This window comes from Eumetopias jubatus, unplaced genomic scaffold, assembly GCF_037043125.1.
Source record: "Eumetopias jubatus isolate StellerSeaLion01/CBP00866 unplaced genomic scaffold, mEumJub1_p1.0 scaffold_2, whole genome shotgun sequence".
Classification (NCBI taxonomy): Eukaryota; Metazoa; Chordata; class Mammalia; order Carnivora; family Otariidae; genus Eumetopias; species Eumetopias jubatus.
This window is the reverse complement of record NW_028274808.1, coordinates 122803854-122831029: the sequence shown is the minus strand read 5'-3', so window position 1 is coordinate 122831029 and position 27176 is coordinate 122803854. Positions and strand designations below refer to the sequence as shown.

The following is a 27176-nucleotide window of genomic DNA, read 5'->3' as shown; positions in this document are numbered from 1 at the left end:
ATTATAATAATGGATCTTTGTCATTACAAATTTATCCAAACCTACAGAATGTACAACACCAAGAGTATACTGTAATGTAAACTGTGGACTTTGGATCATCATGTTGTGTCAATGTAGGTTTATCTTTGGTAACAAGTGTACCACTCTGGTGGGGATATTGATTATGGGAGAAGCTATGCATGTGTGGCGGCAGGGAAATATATGGGAAATCTCTGTACCTTCTGCCCAATAGTGCTATGAAACTAAAACGTCTCTAAAAAATAAAATGTATTAAAAACAAAATGAACCAAAAAAGCTAATAAAATTATGATAAATAAATTAAAAGAAAAAAGGTTACAGAGGAGAGTGGTTTATAATATGGAATAGCCTAGTTTAGGAAAATCTTATGCTAGCTCTATAGTTACCACCATATATGAAACATTATAACACTAATAATTATTGTCTATGTTGTTAATGCTACTCACTGTAATGAATATAGAGAAGAATAATGTGTACCTATGATTTCTAGAAGGGAAGTCAGCTCACTTTAAAATCAATAATACTCTAAATGTTCTATGATTATAGAATAAAAGTAGTGAATGGAGCTATTTTTAAATAGAATCAGTTGTGCTGAGCTCTATCTACCTGTAATAGGGCTTTCAATTTGCTCAGACCATCCACACAACTAAATACAACACTGCCATTTCTGAGAATTTTTCACTTATAATTTCTTCTTAGAATGTGGTTTCATAATCACTTTTGATCAACATCTGCTGTTGATTTTTTCCGTTTGCATTAGAACAAAACAAATTTCAATCTCTATTGAATATCTCCATAGGAGATCTAAATTCTAGTCTCTGCCCTCTCATTAATAGCTGTGTGACTATAGTTATTAATATGTAAATTACAATTTCAAAATGAGGAGCTCCTACTCATGTACCTAGATAAAATAACACTTATTATTACTACAAAAATTCTTTTTCTAGCTGTCTTTGACAGATGTCAAATATGTAGATAATAAGTTCAGAGAAGCATTCAAGCTGTTACAAAGGTTTGGTGGGTCCCTCATAGTTACTTGCTTATGGGTACTTCCACCACCAATCAGAGATTGAGGTAACTCTTACTGTGAATGAATTTAAGAGATGACTGAAAGCTTAAAGGCCTAATCAGTGTTATATGATATTATCTAGATTCTTCATATCTCTTAATAACTAGGATGATGAGAGGATATAAACAATGTCAAATTCAATGGGGATAAATATAAAGACATGTTTTTAAAGAATACAAATAGAACATAATAAATGTATAAATTAGTTTAACGTGTGTCAAAAAGAGTTGGAGACTGTCTACAAGCCCTACCGGTGCCAAGAATGTAATGGGACTACAAGAAAGAGAACCTAAACTTAGTCCATATACATAAAAGAAACATACTGTACAGCCAGTATTCAAATCCAGACTAATAACGATTCCATTCTATTTGCATAGTTCAGAAATATCGGGGTAAACTGGGGCAAATTACTTCACCTCTCTTGGTTTCAGTTTCTTTATCTGTAAAATAACCATAATAAAAGCACTTGCCACACATAGTTATTACAAGAAGTGAACAAATATATGAGAAGCACTTAGATTAGTTCTTGCGTAGAATAAGAACTAAAAAGTATTTATAAGATAAAGAAACATATTAGCAATTAAAATCATGATGGGTCTGGAAATTGATGGGCCAGTAATTTTCCTAGTCAACTGGTGTTTACTTTGTCCCTTCCTTGTTCAATTTTGGCCAGCTCTGATTTTTACTTCCTGCTTTTCTGTAATCCTGTCTTTCTATGACTGGGTGTCACATCAAAGGAAAAACTAATTTTTAAGTTATCACAATATGATTTTTCTGCTACTGAGTTCTTTTTAAAAGAAGCAACCTGATAAAATAAATTTAAGATATAAACTAGAAAATAAACACAAAATATCTGTTAATATTTGGAATATTTTTACATTTAAGCTTTAAAAATCCATGAAAACTATATGAAGAAACATTGTACTTTGAGAGGAAAACTGTAATATAAAGAAGAAAAATGAAATATATTGAGTTTCAGATATTAATACTAACATTGGAGCAAATATGAGAACACACTTTTTTCAAGTTCTTAAAAGCAAGCTAGCAGTTTCTTTCCATGAAAGTGAAATCATTTTATTCACTATAACTAATACCAGGACCCTGAGTCTTATAAAAGGTCAAGCCATACTATGAGTAATGTTTTAAAGCGAATCAAAACAGACCGATACTCTTAACTCTTAATCACTTTCCATTAGAGTAATAACTTGCAATCATAAGGCTCTTTTCCAAGGAGCCTTTTTCTGAATAATCTACCTCCATTAAAGAAGTAGATGACAATGCTCCTCTTTATAGTTCTCAAGTACATCTCTAATTTTCTCCATTGTGGAAGCAGTTAATGGCTTATTTTCTCTTTCTTTATGACATGAATGTTAATAGCAAGGATCTGTGAGATAAGTGACTAAATCCTAAACGAGTGGAAACATTCCAAATCATGGCAGAAAATGAAATTGTTTCTGTTTTTTACTACTTTCTGTTGTATTAGGGTATCATGGCCATTTCATTTTTTGTTACCAAATAATATATTGCTGCAAATGCTTAGGAAAACAATCACCAGAGAAAACAAATCACCAGGCTAATGTAGATGCAGTGATTTGTCCAAGTTATCCCTTTCTCATCATTATCAAATATTACTAAATTTCTTCATGTGACACTGAGATATAAGCTATATCGTTTTATGAATGTAGGTTGTAAACTATTCAAATTGTTAATTCATCCTAGGACCTCTTTCATTTAAATGCTATTGCTAGGGCGCCTGGGTGGCTCAGCTGGTTAAGCGACTGCCTTCGGCTCAGGTCATGATCCTGGAGTCCCGGGATCAAGTCCCACATCGGGCTCCCTGCTCAGCCGGGAGTCTGCTTCTCCCTCGGACCCTCCCCCCTCTCATGCTCTCTCTCTCTCATTCTCTCTCTCTCAAATAAATAAATAAAATCTTTAAAAAATAAATAAATAAATGCTATTGCTAGATCACCTCTTCAATTACAAATCCTCAGTATTTACTTATATTTTTGGTAAAAAGGATTCTGGGTATATTTGAAAGAACATTAGACTGGGTATCAGATACCAGATACTGGGTTTCATATCTAATCTGCTACTCAAGTTTTGTGATAGCTTTGGAAAGTCCCTCTAACCCTCTTGAATCTCTCATCTCTATAAGAAGATTTTGTCTCAGCCCCAAGTCGCCCTGGTCAATAGCAGGCTCCTCCCTGATCAACTGTGGGCATACACTCCCTCTCTTGAATCTGGCCGATTCTCTTTTTGAGACAGTCCCTTTAACAGCATTTGCAAACCAAGCCTCATGGCCATAATATACCATTTTTCTCAGTACTGGCTCCATCTCATCATCCCAACTTTAAGGCTTAGGTAATTGAGAACCTGTGGTACGAGACAGTTCATACATTCAAGTTCAACCTCAACTCCCTACTTCCTAATAGTTCTAAGGTCTATATTTAATTTCTTACCCCAGAACAGGTAGTACAGGACAGATTAGGAGCAGCATGAAAAAAAAATAGTCTCCTAGAAATGGGTGGGTGAGACAGAAACTTAACATTAAAGATGGGAGACAACAAAGACAAACTCTTGCTCTGGGTAAGTCATTCTTACCTGCCTGTGTCACTCCATCAGCTGAGTCTATTTTATCATTCCACAAAGGTCTTTACGGTTCCATATTTTTCACATAACATACATCCTTTTCCTGAGCATTATAAAACATGCTAGAGTCTTATCTTGCTTCAAATTCCAGTATGATTTTTAAAAACCCCTAAAATGAGCTAGTCATTCTTAGGTGCCTCTGAAAAATAGCTACTTTGAGTAATTAAAATACATTTATGGCAACTGGTAACATATCCTGCATACATCTGCAGAAGTACATAGATTATATTGCACAACTATTAGACAAAGCACTCTTCATCTACTGAAAGATAAGCAAGAAAGTGGTCATTAGAGTAAATGGTGAAGTTACTTAGGTTCACATCAGTAATGCATGGAATTAACCATATTTAATGTTATTGGAGAGGAATAAGCCCTCTCCCTAATCATAATCATCTTGATCCAATTCCATCCTTCAGAAATTTTAATTTATCTAACTTATAAGAAAATGTGTTAAACAAAGGCACTTCGCAATATTAGTGCAATTTGCATCAAATGCACTAGAGAAAATTACCTAATACAATTTTCTAAGCCATTTAGTATCATGAACTTGGCACTAAAAGGAGAAAATTGCATTTTATGATTTGTAGGCTGTTGAAAACATCACACACCTGAATTCACACAATCTACATATTTTTATGCAGTTCTCTCAACAAAATACCAAATCTTTAATAAGCCAGAACACTAACTTGAAGATTTTACTGTATTAAACTAAAACAGAAAGATAAGACATCTAGCCCTATTTGAGAAACAAACAGTAACTATGAAAACACTGTAATCATTTCTCTCCCAATTTTGGAATAAAATTACAGGTCTCTTTTTGTCTCAGTTATTATTTTTTTGTAAAACTGAAAGAATAAAAGGTTAAAATAGGGACTGAAAAATATGTGTATTTTATTAATGTTCATACTCTATTGAATCAAAGGTTACTGAATAAAAGAACCAAAGATAAAAGATCTATGTATCAACAGAGTACATCAATTTCCCTTTTAAAAATACACTCATACTTTATTAGGTCTGTGTCAGTATAAAACTAAATTATATAAACTGGATAAAGTTATTCAGTTAGAAAACTAATCTTATAAGGAAGGCCTCCTGATTTGAACTTCCCTAGTCAGCTATCAGAGAGAGGGGTGGGGGGAGGTCAAAATAAATGAAGCACTTGATATTTGGAATTATGATAAACAACATGAGTTTTCAGAACTTGTCAAATGAGATGAACAGAGTGGCTATCATTTCTATCTTTTCATCATCTGACGTGGCACATAAAACAGTGACAATAAAACTCTGTAAAGATGATTACTCCTGAGATTCTTCTGATGTCATGGTACTGCAAACATAGCAGGATCACATTTCAACCTAGACACCCAAAACCTGACTCATCTTGCCAAAGGGAATAGAATATAAAACATCACCTTAACCTCAGCATCAGAGAGAGAAATAAGATGGCAGAAAAGACACAAGGGCAGACATAGATTTCTCAGGCAAGAAAAAGAGCTGCAGGGCCAAAAAAATACACACAAGTCATTCCTGAGGTTAACAACTAACATAGGCAGAAAGCATTTTGCAGGGCATTTTGGAGCAAAGGAAGCAAAGACTCTGTAGAAATCAATTTATAAAGACTGTACTTAAAGTGACCTTTGAGCAATTGCATTAGCAGGGACTGAGAATTTCTTGCAAATAGAATAAGGATCCTGAAATAAGAGATATCAACACCAAGGAAGAAAGGCATAGAAACAAGAACAAAGTGACATACACAAAAGAAGACTCTAGACTAAAACAGAATACAGATTACTTCCTAAGTCAAACTAAGCCTTGCTTATGTTGTCTTAGAAAGGAACAATTGTCACTTTGCATTAGAACTTTATAGTATGTTTTAGAATAGCTACGTACATTTGTGCCTGAGGTTGTCATATGACAAAATCCATACCGTGTCATATGCACTGTCATTCCCTGGTATGAGTACAGGTGATTTCAACAAATATTTATATTCCATTAATTAATAAAGTTGAGAATCATCAACTGATGCTATATTCAAGAAGAAAAGGATAATGAAAAACAATATTTACATAGTCTCAAAGTATCTCCCTATAAATTACATATTAATTACAAAAAATATAGTATCTATATATTGAAGAAAATGGACAAAACTATAACCAAATGACCTTACCAAGAAGGGACAAATAGTCACTCTTTGCCCCTAAATGTGATGCCCTGAAAAATACATGTATCACATATGTAGCATTCTGACTATAAACGCATAATCTGATCCTAATCATGAGGGAACACTAGAAAAGCTCAAATTGAGGGGAATTCCTCAATTTCTTCAAAAATATCACCCACCATGAAACACAAAGCCTATTCCAGATTAAAGACAAGATACACATGACAACTAAATGTCAAACATGATCCTGTATTGGATTCTGTATCTCCCAAAAATGTTACGAAGGATATTATTGGGATAACAGGCAAAAATAATATGTGGATTATTAACTAGATAAAGTTATTGTATCTAATTTCTAAATTTGTTTTGATCAAAATGTCTAAATTTGATAGCTCTACTGGGTTCTATAAATAATATCCTTATGCTTTGGAAATTCACACTAAACTTTTAAGGACTAAAGGGAGGCATGATGTATGACTTTGTACATATAACAGAAAATCTTGTACTATTGTAATTTTACTGTAAGTATAGAAATAATTTGAGATAAAAGGTTAAAAAATTCATTATGACATTAAAATTATAGCTGAGGCCAAAATCACATATCAACAACATAAAATGTACATCTACAGTGGTAGAATATATTTGAAATGTAATTAAAACAAATTGAACTATTTTATAATTTTATTACCAAGAGTAATAGTATTATTTATTAAAAGTTTGACATAATAGTGCAGGGACAATAATTCCTTACTAACATCAGCTGTGTGTTTTGTTACCGCACATATATAAAACAATAAATGATAGCTTTCACTTGAAGCTGGTGGAAGAGGAAGTATCTTTTGGCTTGTTCTACAAGTATATGTACTTGTACTTATTTTGAGCTAAAGGCATTTGGAGAGCAACAGTTTCAAGGAGGGCACTCTAACCTCTTCTATTCTTCCTAAAAGCAGGAGATAAAGCTCCCATGTGAAAGATGCCCTACCAGGAGAAAAAGAACATTGTTATCACCAAAGATGGGAAGTTAAGGCCAGGAGAAAACTGTACAAACTTTATTAAAATAACCCCTATCTTCCTTTAGTCTCCCCATATATTTTAGTTACTTTTACACAATTACTACTCCATGTTCAACATAAGCACCTAGACCTAATTGCTTTTTGGGTCTTAATTTTTCTGTGATGATTCCCATGTACATGTAAAAAATATTAAATGAAATTTGTATGTTTTTCTCCTGTTAATCTGTTTTATGTCAACCTAATACTCAGGTCTAACTGATGACCCTAAGAGGATAAAGAAAAAAATTTTGCCTTCCCTGTATAAGTACAGAAAGAAGGTCCCTAACTTATAATGGTTCAACATATGACTTTTCAGGTTTATGATGGCGCAAAAGAAATATGCATTCCAAGATCCTCAAACTATACTTTGAATTTTGTATTTTGCTCACATCCTGGGCTAATGATATGTGGTAGGATACTCTCTTGTGATGCTGGGCAGTGGCAGCGAACCACAGCTCCCATGGGCCACGTGATCATAAGGGTGAACAACCAAGGCACTTACAACCATTCTGTTTCTCACTTTCAGTATAGGAGGATTCAATAAACTACATCAGAAAAAATAAATAAACTACATGAGATACTCAACACTTTATTATAAAATAGGCTTTGGGCTAGATAATTTTGCCCAACTCTAAGCTACTGAAAGTGTTCCCAGCACATTTAGGTAGGCTAGGCTAAGCTATGATGTTCAGCAGGTTAGGGGCATTAAATGAATTTTTGACATGATATTTTCAACTTACAATGGGTTGAGTAGGATGTAACCCTATCATAAGTTGAAGAAGATCCATAAATGTTTTTGAGCTTGTCAAACATCTTAAACATCACTAGACCTCATTTTTTTCATAAATAAAGAAGTTAGTATTAAACCATCATTCCCAAATTACTACAAATTTAGTCGCTGTAAACAACACAATTTATCTTACAGTTCTGTAGGTCCAAAGTCCAACATAGGTATCACTGGACTAAAACTAAGGTGTCAGCATGGATGTGTTCATCTCTGGAGGCTCTATGGGAAAATCTGTTTCCTTGTATTCTCAGGCTCCTAGAGACTGCCTGTATCCCTTGGCTCATGGCCCCCTTTCTCCATCTTCAAAGCCATTAATGTTAAATTTCTCTTCTTCATATCCCTATATCTGACCAAATCTGGGAAAATTTTTCTGTTTTTAAAAAAGCCGTGTGATTATTTTGGACCCACCCAAATAATGCAGAGTAATCTCTCCACCTCAAGACCTTCAACTTTAATTATTTTGGTGTGTAAGGTAACATATTCACAATTTGGGGAGATTAGGACATGGACACTTGTGAGGGACCATTATTCTGCTGATCACATGGTACTTCATGGAACTGCAGTTAGAACTGTAATTATTAATCTTGAAGAATGAAGAATTACATGGTCAATAAGATTGTGAAATTTTCTATTAAAAATACCAAAGTAGGGGTGCCTGGGTGGCTCAGTCGGTTAAGCATCTGCCTTCAGCTCAGGTCATGATCCTGGGATCCTGGAATCAAGCCCCTCATCGGGCTCCCTGCTCAGCCAGGAGCCTGCTTCTCCCTCTCCCTCTGCTGCTTACCCTGCCTGTGCTCTCAATCTCTCTCTCTGTCAAATAAATAAATAAAATCTTTGAAAAAAAATCAAAGTATACATTGCTATTTTTAAAATTTTAAAAAGTCTTCAAAGTATTTAAAAATTTTTGCTTAATGATATTTATATATATATTTTCACACTCATTTGGGAAGATTTTCTCTTAACATCAATTGTGAAGTGCTTAACTACAATATCTTAATTGTTTGTTTCAGCAAAAATAGTCTGTGATATTTGCTCAACAATAATTATGAATATTCAAAACCATGATGCAAAAGATGTTAAAAACCCTCAAAAAAGATATGTGTACAACTATAGATACGTGTCAGTTTTGTAGTAATTCATCAGAATTAAGACTGGCAAGAAATAACATGGATATATCACATCTCTTGTTAATTGGATTAATCCCTCAAGTTAGTTCGTCAAAGAAAGGGTATTTAGAGCAAGCGAGGTGATTATATGGGGGCAAGAGATCCAGCCTCCTGCAGCAAGGCATTTCCTTAGTCTCTATTCTCTCAGGCTCAAAGTTGCTTAGTGACTCTGTCTGCAAAGATAAAAACCTGAAAGATAAAAAACTAGCCTAAATCTCATTCCCTCACTCTTATATAAAGCATTTTCTATAAGCGAAACCTCAGACTCTTCTAAAATGTGAATCAAATTCATCAGAAAAGCCACATCCTCATCTGTGCACCCGTATCTCAGCTTCCAGTTTCCCCACATAATAGAAAGCCAATTTCCTTTAATTTTCAACAAAGGCTAAAACAAAACAGAACAATCCCCCCTCCACAGAAAAAAAAAAAAAGAGTTTCTAGTAAGCATTTACTTAACCAGAAAGTCTAATAATGAAAGCAGCCCTTTTCCCTACAGCAATACAAAAATGGAACTTACCTTTATTAAGCACCGAACTACTTAGGTACAAGGTTCCTAGCTATGACGTAGCTATGGTCTCTGCTAGCTAGAAACTGAACATGAAAAACTTGAGGAAACAGAAGTTGGTAAGACTTAAGGATTTAGAGGTTTCTTATTCATTTAGCATCAAATGAACAGTATCTGCATCATCAAAGAAGTAAAATATCCATCTGTTTTGGCCAAGTACTCAGGATTAAGGGACAAAATGAGAGAGTATCTACAATAAATAATTACTATATAATCTTCAAACTGCATCTGTCCTCTAGACAAAAAAGTTATCTACTTCTGCAAAGAACTTTCATGCATTTTTAATAAGTTATAGGAATGATTGTTAGTTATGGTTACTAAATGGTATTTGAATGTGTCCAACACTGCTTTCCTATTAATTGTAAAGTATATACTAAGATACTGAAGAGTTACATATTACATACATAAATACATACACATATATACACACTCAGAAAATACAAAACACTACCTATGTGAGTTAAAACATTAACTATTTTTAGTAACTATCCTATTTAGGAAAACAATACCAACTAATATATTTTTTTCTTTTAGGTACTAAGATATAGCTCTTGAAAATTCAAAGTAAAATATTGTAATTAGGCTAAAAAAGGTTCAATCCTAACACCTTAGAAAGGATTGAATTCTAGGATTTGAAATATGTCCAAATAGGAGTTTGGGGGTAAATAAAATGTTTTTCTTCTCTTTGAAAGATTTTTGTGCTGCTAAATGAATTACTTCATTTTATAAGTTCCACTTTTATTTAAACTCCATTTTAAAGTAATTAAAATTTTAAGAAAGGATTAAAGTTGAGTATTTCTGGAAAACTCAAAATTATGTCCTTTCATCTACTGAGTAGGAAGTTGGGACTTAACTGCTGCTGCCTTTATAAAAGAAACAAACTTTTAATTTACTTTAGCTCATCTATTTACTTGTATAGATCACTCTTTGGCTGTGCTTTCAAGTGTACCACACTAAGGAGATCTATAGTCATTAAGCTCATGCTTTGGTCTTCAATAATGGAGCTTGATTTTCTCTCATTTAATCAGATTTACACAATTTTGCAGACTAATGGGGGTAAACTGCCTAATTAAAAAAATTAAAATTAAAAATTTTTAAAATTAAAAAACTGCCCAATTATATTTTATAATGGACCAAGTTTTTTATTGAAACCACTATTCCCCATAATCACTGTAGATTTACACTTATGCAGTCATCAAAATTGAGTATTATATATGAATACTTTTTATCTATCACCTATTATAAATATCCAGTCAGTCAGACTGAGCAAATAGATATAGTGAAAGAAAGTTTGGATGGACTGCACATTCATGACTTTCATCACTGTAGTAAGCATATTAACTTTTCAATGGGTATTTAGTTCACTGGGGCATAACAAACTACATGATTAACTAAAGTCAAAATAATACTGTTACACATAGCAAATTATTAGCCTATAAAATAATAGAAGAATTGTGTAAGTGTTCAGCAGCTATCAAATGAAGACACTCATTACCTATATCTGGTCTGCAATAAAGTCACAAGACAATATTTACTCATTCATTTTAAAAGCCACCCTAGTAGAATCCCTAGGAGACACACAAATGTAATTTACATAGTACAAGCTATCATGATTATCTAATATGATCAATATATATAATTAATGCAATCACTGCTGCAGAAAAGCTATAAAGATTACCTGATAGACCATTACTTAGAATAGATATTGTGTACTTATCACTAAGTGAAATTTACAATATTCGTCTACCTATTTACTTGACAGTTTCAGGACCAGTCACTGATTTCCTACACAGATAATTAGAAGCCACGATAAAAATCTGTCTCTTTCTCTGTATGTTTTCCTCTGTGTGTCTCTCTGTTTCTGTCTCCCTTTCTCTCTCTCTCTCTCTATCTCTCTCTCTCTCTCACACACACACACACACAAACACAGAGTCATTTAAATTCCTTAAGAAGTTCTATTTTAATTACTAATCAAGTATAAGTGCTTCCAACTTCCAGATAACTACAAACATCCTTAGAGGAAAAACAAAGTTTATGAATGTAACCCGACTCCATATTAGGTTAAATACTTAAGTGTAAGAAAATCACAGTTTGATGTGGGTTGGGCCAGTTAATACTTTATTCTCCCTACTTCTTTCGATATGCTCGTGGAGTGTCCAATTCATTATGTGAAATACAATTGGATTTTCATGGCGATATGGCTATTTCAAATAAGCATCAAAAGATCATTTTCATGCCTACATTGTAAAGATGTGATTTCCTTAGCATTTGCCTAGGAGTAAATATCATTGTTAATTTTCAAATCAGAAAAAATAAAATCATAAGCAGTTTTCATTAAAAACTGTTAATGATTGAAAGCTAAACTTTTCTCATTCTTCATTTTATTTGTTTAATTAGGGTATGATTGCAATGGTGTTTAATTTTTTACTTTTATGTTGCCAGAGCTGTGCTTTCCAATAGTGTAAACACTAGCCATATGTAGCTATTTAAATTTAAATTTAATAAAATTAAAAATTCATTTCCTCAGTCATACTAACCACACTTTAACTGATCAATTAACAGATGACATGGAACATTCCCATTATCTCAGAGAGTTCTTTTGAGCAGTGCTGCCCTAGAAGTACCACCAAAAATGAAAGATCATGAGTTTAGGCGACCAGCACTCTTTTTTTTTTTTTTCCCCCATCAGCACTCTTAAGTGATATAAGCAACATTCAAACCAAACCCAGGCTTATCTCTAGAATCTGTTTTTCCCACTGCACTAGGCATTTGGCAACCAAAGATACTCGGGTCAACAATACAGTTTCAGCACAATTTATAAATGTATAGTATGACAGACAGTTATGTAAAAATTATACTTGGCCCAACTCCCTAGCTATAGAGAACACTGCAGACATTCTTAAAAAAGCTAATCAAGCAACATAAACATAGATTAATTGACACTTAACTAATAAAAATTATAGCTTCAGGGGAGTCTGGACTCAGCCTACTTTCAAAAATAATATGGAATTAATTATGTTATAAAGTCTAAATATCTAGCACTTTACTAAAACACTGTAATTTAACTCATGGATTGACTAATTAATTTCACTCTTCAGTTGACCAAGTGGAAAATGACAGTTGTAAAATTATGGTCAAAGACAAATGGGAAATGTCTTAGTCAGTTTGGGATGCTATAATAAAAATACCATCGACTGGGTGCCTTAAACAACAAACAAGTATTTCTCATAGTTCTGAAGGCTAGGAAGGATAAGATCAAGGTGTCAGTCAAAATTTTGGTTCATGTTGAGAGTCCTTTCCTGGTGTGTAGAGGAAACACCTTCCTGCTGTATCCCCACATCCACTTTTAAAACGGCACTAATCCCATTCATAAGGGTTCTACTCTCATGTCCTAATTGCCTTCCAAAGGACCCATCTCCAAATACCAACAAATTGGAGATTAGGGTTTCAACATACAAATTAGGTGAGGATACACACATTGTCTCTTTCAGGAAAGGACAACGGTATGCCCTGAAAGCAGATCTTTGCAATTCTTTTAAAAACCACTCCAATGTGCTAAAAAAATTTTCAGAAAATAGGACTATTTTCTAAAATAAGAATATTTTGAGAAAGCCAAAGTTCCAAGGAACTATAACTGTATTGTGGTTGATCTCATCTGGAATTCTTCACATTATCTTTCTAGTCTAGCCAGGAGTGCCCACTCCCTAGATCTAGTAGCTCTAGGAGACTTTCCATATATCATTACAGGAAGATAAGTGCATCATTTATGATTATTTCTTTTTTGGCCTTATTATTTGGCCAAAACTAGCTGTTTCTAAGTAGAACTTTATACCATAAAGTAATTTGCCTAGGATCTGTAGCTATAATCATCACTGACTCCTGGAGCCATAACCTCTATGCCAACCCCATCTCTTATTTCTGCCCCAAGGTTGTCCATTGTGTAGGAAGTCATACACTGACTTTAGAACCAACAGTTTTCCAAATGTTGCCTGAACCATAAGTTACTAAGACCTATAGAATGTGCACTAACCTACTCAGTGCACTTTTCAAATTGTTAGTTGAATCAGTTTAGTGGATTAGAAAATCAATTTAGTGTATAAATAAGCTTAAAAAATAGAAACATCAGAATGTAACACACAACAATTTTGTTTCAGTTACAGATTTCATGGCAAATGATAGGGAATGAAGACAAAAGTAAACCAATCCAGTAATAAATAAAGACATTGTTTACTATTATAATAAAAATTCTCTTGCTTATGCCATTTAATGTTTCTTTTATCTGCTAACTATACTCATCATTGTCTTTTTCTCTGTCATTAATTTATATTTTCATCAACTATCAATAGATCTATTTTGCTAACAAAAATTAATCTGATTTCTCAAGAAAGAATGTTTTTGATATATTTTAGGGAAGAAAAAGCCCAAATCAAAAGACAGTATTTATAGCTGAGTAAAAGATATATTTTAGAATGATAAATTGATTGCACAATTATCATTTTAACTGTTGTATTTACTGAATGCATCCAAATGCCACTAATAACCCTAAAAGCTGTCCAAATATAAATTTTAGGTTAACTGGATCACTAAGAAGCTCTGTATTATTTACACTGCAGCACAGAGATAAATGAGGTCAGTGCTATGCAAACTGCTGTCCTAAACTGGGAGAAAAGGTCTACAAAGTGTCAAATATTATCAAGAATGTGACAATCCCCTGATGCTTCTAGATAATATAGTACATTTATCAGTGAAACATCGCTGGGGATATATTTTTTGCATAAACATACAATTCTTGACATTACTGATGAAAATTCCCTTGCGTTCTTACTGTGATAGTACTTTTTTAAGCCTTTATCATTCGCCAATTATAAGCAAATACAGATTTGATGATCTATGCTATCATGGTTTCTTGCCAAGACTACAAAAAAGAGTTACAGGGAATTTCTTCCACGAGAAGAAGAAATTCAGTGTCCTGAATACCAGTTTCATAGTGGCCAGCTATCTGCTCCACCCTATCATCAGCTACACAAATTTTACAGTAGCAAGAGAAAAAAGTCTATCTAGGGTCATTCAGAACAACCTGAAGGAATAGTAACTATATATTATTGGTCAGTTGGCAGGCCCTTTATAATGTTAAAGTACAGAACTAGTCTAGCCATAATGCAAGTATTAACAGAGATTAAGTTGATAATACCGCTTTTAAAAAAACAACAGTAACCCTTCATTTTACAAATTTGTAAAATGTTTTGCTTAAGCAAAACAAACAAGCCAATTAAAAAAAAATGGACAAAGTTTAGCTAATGCACTGAGGCTAGATAAAGAAATAAATGTCATCCATAATGGAAAGTAATAAATAAAACTTTCTTTATTCACAGAAGTCATTATCATGTATGTAGAAAATTTTGTGAAACCTATAAGAAAAGCTACTAGAAAGAATAAGTGAGTTTAGTAGAATTGCAGGATCAATATACAAAAATCAATTGCCTTTCTATATATGAGCAATGAATTATCAGAAATTAATTTTTAAATGCTATTCACAAAAATATGAAATAATGGAGAACTATGACAAAAAATGTGCAATATCTGTAAACTATAATGTTTTGTAAAATGCTATTGAGAGAAATTAGAGAAAACATAAATAGTGGAGTCACACGTTCATCAGTTGAAAGAATCAAAATTGTTAAGATGGTAATTCTTCCCAAATGGAACTATAGATTCAATACCATCTGAATAAAAAAAAAAAAAAAACAGAATTGAGAAGTTGATTTTAAAATTTACATGGGATGTAAAATATTTAAAATAGTGAAAAAATTTGGAGAACTACTTGATTTCAAAATTTATCATAAAGCTACAATAATTAGGATAGTGTTGCACTGACTACACATAGTCAAACACATCAGAAAAACAGAATAATGTATAGAATTGTTCAATCACTATATTGTACACATGAAACTAATATAACACTGTATGTTAATTAGATGGGAATTTAAAAAAAAGAAAGAATAGCTACAGTGAGTCTGGAAACAGACAACTGATTTTGTCAAAGATGAAAAGGCAGTTCAGTGGAGAAAGGACAGTCTTTTGATACATGGTACTGGAACAATTGAATAACCATATAAAATTCAATGAACTTCAGCTCAAAGCTCACAGCATATTAAAAACAAATAAGTTAAAAAGTATCTTAAAATAAATGTAAAACCTAAAACTATAAAAGTTCTAGAAGACAACACAGAAGAACATTTTTGTGTCCTTGGATTAAACAAACATTTCTTAGACCTGACACCGAAAGTACAGTCTGTAAAAAAAAAAAAACACGGACAAATTAGACTTCAACATAATTTAGAACTTCTCTTTGAAAGTCATTATTAAGAAATTAAAAAGACAAGACACAGACTGTAAAAAAAAAAAAAATTCACAAAACAGATCTGATAAACTACTCTTATCCAGAATATGTGAGAAACTCTCAAAACTCAATAGTAAAAGCCTTTTTCTCCCTGTGGGTCTGACTCCTCCTCTCCCACCCACTGACACCAGAGTGGGCAGGTAGAACCAGCTAGAATGAACCAACCACGTAGACCAGACTGGCTCAGGTCAGACCAGGAAGCCCCTTTGTTGCTGATGGCCTGAAACTCTTCTCCTTCTGAGACACAGAGGGTAGTGAACATCGAGAAGATCAATCAAGAGCCCCACTAACATTAAGCAACCAGAGGAAGTGCTCTCCTTCACCACCAGGAGTGAGATTCATCTCAGCCAGAGAAAAATACCACAATAGTTGGAATAGTACTGGTGAGAGGAATCTAGCCACTACAAGCAGCCCACCACAGAAAGCCTCTTTGACCCTGTGAGCCTGAGACTCCCCTTCCTGGCACAACTCAACTCCACCTTTGTACTGCAAATGTACAATAGGCAATGTATATAAAAAATTACTATGGTTGTGTTTTAATAAAATTTCATTTACAAAAACATGTATCAGACCAGATTGGTCCATAGACTATAGTTAGCCAACTTCTGCCCTAGGTGACTATATTTAGTCTATCTAGCTGTCTTTAGTTTACAAATACCATAAACATGGATATTTACAATAAATAAACATCCACATAATTCATATATGCCTAATAGCATACACACACATACACCGTGAAAGAACCAACAAAGAGGTTATGCCTGACTCACCTATAAGATGCAGATGTAATATCATGGAATGATGTAAAAATTGATAATATTAATGATTATATACTTGAGTGATACCAAATATGTTACTAAAAGATACGAACTTAGAGGAGAAAACATGATGCAGCTTTATTCTCAGATTTTGAATAAAGAAAGCAGAGAATGCACTGGAAAGCAAATTAATTGCTATCTGGATTTACATTAATATGCATCAAGAAAATAGGCCATTGCTATTTTGGGATGAGTACAAGATATCACTTAATGAAAAGTAGGTAAAATTCTTCACTACACAATTACATTGAGTCTGTATCTAGAATACATATTTTAGTTGCATACTTCAGTATCAGAAACATACAGAATAACACTATAAGCTGTTCATAGGACAGCATTAAAAATAGCTCAAAGATGAAGAAACTGATTTCAATTGATGAAATGCTAAATATGCCACTAATAATTTTATGACAATGAAGGAGCTTAAAACTAGAGAGCTGATCCATTTATTAGAATATTTTAAAAGAATTTAAATGAAATCATAACCTCTATAGTTTACAAATCAAATTTCACTAACAAACCCTGGAATTTGGAATTAAACCAGAAATACAGAACAGAAGGGGTATAAATGTGGCAGCAAAGGATGAAAATGTGCTGCTCCATTTTCTCTAATGTTAATTAGCTTACATAATAATGAAACACAAGCTATATAATCTTCTTCCCATGTAAGTCAGCCATAGACTGACTTGCTCAATTTTTAAAATAAAGGAAGGAAAGTTTTAGCAGCTTGGAAAAATTTTGTAGTTTTAAATAAATGGTACACTTTTTGGATAATCTGATTCCCCCACAGTTCATCACACTTGAAGATGAAAAATGATGTGAAATAAGAGATAAGGGGATAAAATTCTGAACAATGTACCTTTTATTTCTTTTAAGCACGTGTTGTACCCCAGGCTGCCATGGTTCACTGCAACCAAATTGGTTTTCTCTTTCTGTATCAATATCCAAATCATGGTTCTCTCAGAAGGCATAAACTAACCTTCCCATTAATCCTGTGAATGTCATCAGTCAGGATGTTGATAGCTAATCCATGTTGCCTTCTCATAAGATGTACATTAATATTTCCAGAGTATAATTTGTTATAAGTAATAAGAAATGCTCTAAAATTTGTTTTTAGCTAGATGATATATACTTGTACTTTTCAATAATTCCTTAAGTATAGCATTCCTTTGATAAAAATTTAGAGAAATACCTGAGTGTCTTTAAATTATTTTTTGTGATTAAATATCTAAAACTCAAACATGTGATGTGTATAGAAAGGAAATGCCTTAAAATAAATTCTTCTAATAAATAAATTGCATTGACAAACTTTAGAAGAAATAATAATCAGAAGGGGCAATAGGAAAAAATAATCATTCTAATAAGTATAATTCATCCTTAAATGATAACATTAAAAATTGGATAAAATTTTTAAATTACCATATTGGGACCTGAGAACCCAAATTAATATCAGTAGTTCTTTTTGATTTATTAACTAGGAGAATATATTTATCCACTTCTAAAATATAACAAATGAAAAAACAAAATATTAGAATGCTTGTTTAGAGCTTTGTTTTATTAAAGTTAATTACTTAATAGAATAATAAAATTATTATATACACGTTTTTATACATAGGTACATGCCAAAATATTTTTACAAGGTTTCAATTCATCAAGCTCAAGTAACTAATTCATACATATAAAGTTTACTTATTTTATTTTATTTTTTTTTAATTTTATTTATTTATTTGACACAGAGAGAGCATGAGCAGGGAGAGAGGCAAAGGAAGAGAGAGAAGCAGGCTCTTTGCTGAGCAAGGAGCCTGATGCGGCGCTCTATCCCAGGACGCTGAGATCATGACCTGAGCCCAAGTAAGATGCTTAACTGACTGAGCTACCCAGGCTCCCCTAAAGCTTACTTTTATTGTGAACATAATTTGGAATTTTAATCAGACCTTTCTCTTTTTGATATTAAAAGTGTATACAAATTGAACAAAGTTAAGAATTAAGTTCAATACAACATAAATTTTTATTAAATGCTTCCTATGTGTAAGGTACATGCTAGATATTGGAATATAAACATGTATAAAACGAAGTCCTTTCTTCAAAGGGCTTAAAATTAAATACTATAAAATCAGCATACAAATAAGTTATAATATAAAGCAAAAAAAAGCAAATATTTTGAAATTGTTGAAGTAAATATGGATCTTCAATGAAATAAATGCTTATTTCACATTTGTTGGGGTGGGGAAGGATTTATAAGGGAGGTAGCATTTGAATTGGGTTTTGTAGGCTAGATGGGATTTCTACAGAAGGAGATGTATAGAGAGGACACCATGTGGATGACACAGTACGAGCAAATAAAGTGATGAAGCAGTGACTAGAAGATATATTCATGCATATACAAACACACAAAAGCTAAAGTGTGGGGTATACATATGCATAGTGAGGAAAAATTCAAAAATTAAGGTTGTAGGGGCGTCTGGGTGGTTCAGTTGGTTAAGGGATTGCCGTCAGCTCAGGTCATGATCCTGGAGTCTCGGGATCGAGTCCCGCATCGGGCTCCCTGCTCAGTGGAGAGTCTGCTTCTCCCTCTGACCCTCCCCCCTCTCATGTACACTCTCTCTCTCTCTCTCTCATTCTCACTCTCTCAAATAAATAAATAAATAAATAAATAAATAAATAAATAAATCTTAAAAAAAAATTAGGGCTGTAGTATTTTCATACCTATCCTTAAAACCCAAGATGAGGAATCTGGACTTAGTTTAAGGAGAATAGAAATCAGGAAGTAATTTTGAACACAACCTGAATGTCTAGATGCATAGATTAGAATGTAGAGAGATTTTAGGCAAACATTAATTCAGAGATTATCAAAATAATCTTAAAAAGTGAGGATCATGACCTGAACTCCATGGTAGTAGAAGAAATGGAAAGAGTGATGTGAGAAATGTGGTTAAAGTAGAATCTAGAACACTTAGCAGTCGAGTTAGTTAGGGATGGGCATGGAACTGATGAGATGAAGCCAAAATTGACCTTAAGATTTTTGGTGGTATCATTATCCTAGTTGCTCTTGGAATTTCAAAAGAATATGCCTTTGTTTCTTTGTGCATTTTTTATTTGCTTTTCCTCTCATTGTACCAGGACATTAGTAGGCCTTTTCAATCTGGAGATTCATGTCTTTAAATCCAGGGAGAAATTTCATATTTTGGTAAATTTCTTACCTTATTTTGCTCTGTTCTCTCTTTCTGAAATTCTTATTAGTTATATATTTGGTCTCCCAGATTTCCTTACACTATGTGCTTTTTGTGAATTTTTAAAAGTAAAAATTCTTACAAAGATAGCTTCTATGTTTTCTTCTAAAAGCTTTTAAATTGCACTTTTCAAAACAAATAATCTACCCAGAATTGAGTTTTGCATCAGTGTACTGTAAAGATCCAATTTTTCCCCATATAGATGATTAATTTTTTTCCTACAACAGTTCTCAAAAAATCCATCTTTCCCCTAATGGTCATCAAGCCATCTCTCTCCTATATCAAGTTTCCATATGTACTTAAGTGTATCCTGAGCTACTCTATTCTAATCTATTGATTTCTGCATTTATCCCTACACTGATATCATACTGATTTAATTATTATTGCACTATAAAATCTTCTTATGTGGTATAGGAATTCCCCTGCAATGTTCTTCCTTAGGAGTGTCTTACATATTCTTTACTATTTCAAATACATTTTAAACAATCTTGTCAAGTTCCTTGAGAAATATTTTTTAAAAAGTCATTGAATTTAAAGATCAAGTTGGGAAAATTCAGACTTGAGAATTTCCTATTCATGAATATAGTACATTTCTCCATTTATTTAGGTTACTGTAATGACTTTCCATATGCTTTTATTTATATTTCTTTTGTTAGATTTATCTCTATGTATTTCATATTTTATTGCTACTTATGTATTAACATACTCAAGTTTACATTTTCTAATCACTGCTGGCATATAGAAATGCAATCACTTTTAAATAATGATCTTATAACTGGAGGCAGTCAAAATCTGTTATGAATTTTATTATTTGTCTATAAACTTTATTTTTTGTATATATAATCAAATAATGCCAGTTGTTGACATTTCTTTTCATTTTATTAATTCTCTATGTATCTATCACTAATGTTTCCCACTTATTCCATTAAATCCAATGCCTTAACCACATCAGTTTTCAAATTTAAAAATGCACCTGATAGCTTTATCATCATAGTTTTTGTTCTTTAAAATTCCATCCATCCTCCTGCTCCAATCTTTATGAATCCATTCCATTATCTATATTTTTTTTCCTTTTGCTACTATTATGCCCTTAAATAGGAGTGGAAACATGAGACGTCCTTGTCTTTTCCCTGAATTTGAATGAAATTCTTCTAAGATTGTAACAATGAATGTAATGTTTGTCCTATGTTTTGAGTAAATACTCTTAATTAGATTAATGAAATTTCCTACTATTGTTAGGTTACTAGCAGTTTTTATTGATGGGTAAGAATCTGCACCCAATTCTAATGTGTGGGTTTTTTCCCTAAGCATCCAAGCAATTCTCCAATACCAGCTGAGTATCCTACAATTCAATTCTGACACTATCTATCTGGATGTAGTGTTAGATCCCACAGGTTAAGCGCTCAATTCTACAAGACTGCCCCCACACACTTCAGATGCCAAATGCAAGTCAAGGTTGTCACCTGTGCTTTGACTGACTAGGGGTAGATTGGAGGTTCCAGTGATACCTCCTTGGATTCAATTAATTTGCTAGAGCAATTCAGAGAACTCAGAAACATTTTACTCACTAGATTATCATTTAGGATTGTTATATAGTTATATCAAGGATATAACTCATGAACAGCCAAATGGAAAAAATGAGAAAATGATGTGGAGCTTCCATGTTCTCTCTCTGCATTCGACTCTCCTCAAATCTCCATGTGTTCCTCATCCTGGAAGCTCTCCAAACTCTGTCCTTTGGGATTTTTATGGAGGCTTTATTACAAAGGCACAATTGACTAAGTCATTGGTCACTGGTGACTGAACTCAATCTCCAGTCCCTCATCCTTCCCCAGAAGTCTAGGAGTGGGACTGAAAGTTCCAACCCTCTAATCACAGGGTTAGTTCTCCAGGCAACCAGCCCCCTTAGTTTTCCAAAAGTCACCCATTAACATAACAAAAGATTCCTTTTTGGCTCTCATCACTTAGGAAAATACCAAGGGTTTTAGGAGCCTGTGTCAAGAGTGAAAGACCATATATATATATATATATATATTTTTTTTTTTTATTATGTCATAATATCACAATGGGTGTTGAGTTTTATGGAATGTTTTTTGTTATTGTTAATTTGTTTTGCCTCTAATGATACTATCCTATGGTTTTCTCCTTTTACATGTTAACATATTAGTTACATTAATGTATTTTCTAATTCTCCATTATCTTAGTGCATATAAGGATGACTTTTATTCCTTTATTGTTTAGTGGAATTTTGGAAGGGAGATAAGTTGAGTGCATGTATTGATTTGCCATTTTCAACCAGAAACCCAGGGTTAATACTTATTAAATGATAAGGACCCTATTTTTAAAAATGAACATTAGTAAAATAATTGTGAAAAATGGGATTTTTAAGCTATCAAATAGAAAACATTCTTTTTTTAAACAGAAGATATATTGATAATGCAGTACCTCACACACTATGAGTAGAAATATAAACTTACATAATCTTTCTGAAAGTCTATTTGGCAATAAATGTCTAAGCCATTCACTGCAATTCTAAAATCAAGCAAAGGAATCAATTAATGATAGGAAAAGCTTTATGCACAAAGATGTTCAATGCAGTTATTACAGGTATCAAATACTGGTGACAAATTAAATGTTTAACATTAATAGAAGGTAAAACGCAGGTAGCAAATCAAAGAATACAAGAAATATTGAACAGTGTAGCTTGTTTAATAATGGTTGAGCCTATTCAATTGAAAGAGAAAAAAATTTTTCCTTACATCATAAAGCCATTAACTATGCAGAGAAAGGTACATTTTTAACATCTATCTATCTATCTATCCATATACACTATATTTTTTAAATTTAAAACAGCTGGAAATTTTAATAAATACTATGCTCTTTATAAAAAATGTGAAAAAAGGGAAAAGAAGAATATACACTGAAATATAGCACTCCCTGCCTCTGAGTGATAATAGAGTATTTGTTCTTTTTTCCTGTATTATTGTCTTCCTGAAAAAATCCATAAGAAGTGAATATTATTGTTTAATTATAAAATAAACTTTAAAAAATATATAAGTCTTACAGAGCAGTAAGCAAACCCATGTTATATTTCAGGGTGAAAGAGCATACACGTTTTAAGTTCTTATGTGAATCAACATAATTTAATGTGTAAATGTTAACTATTATGTGTGTCAAATGACCATATTAGTACCTGGGAAGATACTTTATTAGAAAGTATCTGAAAAAGCTAGCCATTTATTTTTTTTAAAGATTTTTATTTATTTTATTGAGAGAGAGAGAGAATGGTAGAGAGAGAGCATGAGAAGGAAGAAGGTCAGAGGGAGAAGCAGACTCCCCGCTGAGCAGGGAGCCCGATGTGGGACTCGATCCCAGGACTCCAGGATCATGACCTGAGCCGAAGGCAGCCGCTCAACCAACTGAGCCACCCAGGCACCCAAAAAGCTAGCCATTTAAAAGGGCTGATGAGATCACCCTTATCTTTAAAATTGTTAAGTAAATAAAGTGAGTTAGTCCACTTTAACAACCACTGATGATGACTGATATGCCATTACAGCATTATTAGATGGAAAAAAATCATAATTTTATACTGGGCTATCCATAACCTATTAAACTTACCATATATTAAAAATGAGTCAACTCTTGACCATGAAATGGCAAATATTGTTCTGTTATGTATATTGCCTAGAAGAAACTAGCTTCTAAGAATGCTTAACAAAACCTCAAGTATCTTACCAATGTCTTTGAAATTCCATAAATTATCTGACCATAAGAATGAAAATAGAGTAAAGTAATAGAAAATGATTTTTTGGTGAATTTTGATTTAGATGTTGGTCTAGAATTGTAAAAAATAGAAAAAAATACAAATCTGAAAATAAAGACAAAGGGAATTTGAAAACAAAGTCAACTATAGCACAAGTAATGGATCTTAAGAAAGCTTATGTGTTTTGGATGATGAAATAATCATTCCTATTTAATTCTTAGGATAGGAGGTTTACTGATTTACATTGATCAAAGCAGAACCAAAGTTTTTCTATAACTTAGAAAAATTTAAAGCCAGCCATGTGGTTTGCTCTAATGTTTAAAAAGCCTAAAGAGAAGGGATGCTTCTTGACTACTAAAGAGTAAGAATTCTAACCTAAGGACATTAGAGTGGCTGATTTAAATATCAAAACTTGAACACCAAAACAATCTTCTACCCTCAATATATAAAATATACAGCAGCAGCCAAGTTATTTAAGTGTGACTATAGTATCCATAAATCTATTTATAGGAGTCCTAGTTATTGGTACTACATAAAATGTTCTTGTCTAGCAGATAAATTGGGTATCAAGACGATATTTTCATTTTATAACAGGAATTACTACACACGAGGGACAAAGAAACAAAACTGACACATAAATGAACAAGCAAAGGACAAACGGGAAAAAAAAGGAAAGGGTCTCAGGACTTTTTTTTCTTTTTTCATTAAACTTCCCAAAAACTCATCCTTCATACTTGCTGAGGTGTATGAAAGGAAGAATGACACGTGTTTACTCTTTTTATTAGGGCATATACTACAAGATCTGAAAAACCAGAGGATAAGGTGGGGAAAATAGGCTGAAGTATTTTTCCTCCCTCTTCTTCATCTGTGTGTGTGTGTGTGTGTGTGTGTGTGTGTGTCTGTTCCTTCCTTCTCTTTTATTTTCACATTTTGAATAAGGGAAGGTTAAAATTATAATCTATTCTTTGAGCAATGTCAAACTTTGATGGCATTTCTACCAAAAAAATCTTCAGTAATAGAAGAGAAGATCTAAGTGAACTTCGACATAGATCTAGAAATAACCTGGTGACACAAAATAGATTGCAAAAATTGATTATGTTAAATATAATAATTATATAATAAGAAAAATGGGGAGTGGTTGTTTAATAATGTTCTTGGCATAATTATCTATATATCGTAAAAGTAAAATATTTTTATCTCAAACTACACACACACACAAAATTATCTTCCTATAAAGCAAAGATATAACAACAATCTGTTATTTTAAAAAAATAGGAAAATATTTTTATACCTTTGGAATGAAAGGGGCCTTAAAAAAAACACATGGTATGATTCTGTTTATACAAGGTTAAAAAACAGATGAAATTAAGCTATACTATTAGGTGATGCATATATAGGTAAATTGTAAAGCAAGGAGGTGGCGATCACAAAAGCAGATTGTGGTTAACTCTGGAGGAAGGGGTTGGGGGCGATGTTTGAGTTATGATCTGAAAATGCACGTGGAGGCTTCTGGGGTCCTTACTGGTGGTTACAGGAGTGTTTTCTTTATAATTATTTGCCAAACTGGACATTTATATTTTACACCCTTCTGTTGGTGTGCATATTTCACAATAAAGAAATATTAAGATGAAAGAAGAAAGAAAGAAAGGAAGGAAGGAAGGAAGAAAGAAGAGAGAGAGAGAGAGAGAGAGAGAGAGAGAGAGAGAGAGAAAGAAAGAAAGAAAGAAAGAAAGAAAGAAAGAAAGAGAAAAGAAAGAAAGAAAGAAAGAAAGAAAGAAAGAAAGAAAGAAAGAAAGAGAAGAAAGAAAGAAAGAAAGAAAGAAAGAAAGAAAGAAAGAAAGAAAGAAAGAAAGAAAGAAAGAAAGAGAGAGAGAAAGAAAGAATAAACAAGAGTCTTCCTGGGACCCGGCCCCCTCTGCTCCGCTCTACCCCACTGTTTCCAGCTCACAGCTGGCAAAGAGCCCCAGACAACTGGGCAGAAGTGTCCTCCACCCCTCCACAAGTTTCCTCTAAGCGCCGGCATTAGCTTCGGCGGGGATGGGCTGAGCTGGGCCGGGCAGGGCGGGGCTGGAGGGGGCCAGTGAGTGGGCCCATTTCTGCACCCGGCTCCCTGGCGACGCGAAGCTGCCTGACTGCTCTGCATACCCGGCTCTGAGTCTGGGCTGAGGCGCCAAGCCCCAGTGATGGTGCGCTCTCAGCTAAGGGATTGGATTCCTTTACCTCGCAGGGGTCAGTCCCCTGTGGCAGGTTTAATGTGACAGCAGCCGACCTGGAGTGATAACTCCCCGATAGGGATCAGCCCGGCTCCTCATAGGATTTAGTCTCTGCCACCTCTGGCGGCTACCGGGGCGTGGCTCTCGGCCCAAGCCTAGACAGAGGGGCTGCTGGACCGATGGTGAGGTGGGGAACCCAGCCAGAGACCCCTCCTCCCCCACCATGTTCCCTGTTGTGCCAGGAGAGAAGAGAGTGACAAACCTACTAATACAGAAGCACAGGATCCTGCCCTTAGGGCTCATTGTGGGAATCTCAGCTTCTCCTTGCAGCATGGGCAGGCCTCGGCCTGGGTCTGGGCCCCCAGCCTCTGTCTATATCCCTGTGTCTCCCCCCGCCCCCCAGCCCTTTCCTATGCAAGCTTGGGTCGATTGCACATCACATGGAATAAGCAGAGGTGGGGTGTACGTGAGGGTCAGTGACGGGCTGGAGTAGGTGGACAGATGGGGGCTTGCCCTAGGCGGGAAGCAAGGTGAGGAATGGGGAGGTATCCTTTTTACTTGACTGTGTGGAAAATCAGACAACTTTGAGGCCTTCCTCTGCAAGATGCATTATTAGAGGGGCACTGGGTGACTTGGGTGGATAGACAGATTTGAGTTCCTCTTTTGGTGGAAACCTAAAGAGAAACATGAGGTCAGAGGGTAGCGAAAGGGGCCTTCTTAAACAAAAAACCCCCAGGAACTATGAAGTAATAGATAACTAGATTCAAATATATAAAATTACAAAATTTATTTTTTTAAAGATTGTATTTATTTGACAGAGAGAGACACAGCAAGAGAGTGAACACAAGCAGGGGGAGTGGGAGAGGGAGAAGCGGGCTTCCTGCTGAGCAGGGAGCCTGATGCGGGCCTCATCCCAGGACCCTGGGATCATGACCTAAGCCAAAGGCAGATGCTTAACGATTGAGCCACCCAGGCGCCCCTAAAATTACAAAATTTATGAATGCAAAAGACACCATAACAAACAAGGAAGACAAGAATTAGTCAAAATGCAGTCTTAAAAATAAATGTTATGAATCACAGATCTGTACTTCTGAAACAAATAACGCAACATATTTTCAGAAAAAAGAAAAAGAAGAAGATAGCAGGAGAGGAAGAATGAAGGGGAGTAAGTCAGAGGGGGAGACGAACCAGGAGAGATGATGGACTCTGAAAAACAAACTGAGGGTTCTAGAGGGGAGGAGGGTAGGGGGATGGGTTAGCCTGGTGATGGGTATTAAGGAGGGCA

The 27176-nt window shown here is 34.0% G+C and overlaps 1 protein-coding gene across 1 annotated transcript in view; it reads right to left on the bottom strand.

The window, feature by feature from the left end:
- STPG2 (sperm tail PG-rich repeat containing 2) overlaps nt 1-27176 on the bottom strand; it is a 517945-nt gene that overhangs the window by 89595 nt on the left and 401174 nt on the right. Inside the window, exon 15 of the mRNA XM_088020218.1 lies at nt 19698-19724. Within this exon, the coding sequence (XP_087876344.1) occupies nt 19698-19724 (27 nt within the window). The remainder of the gene's footprint in view (nt 1-19697; nt 19725-27176) is intronic.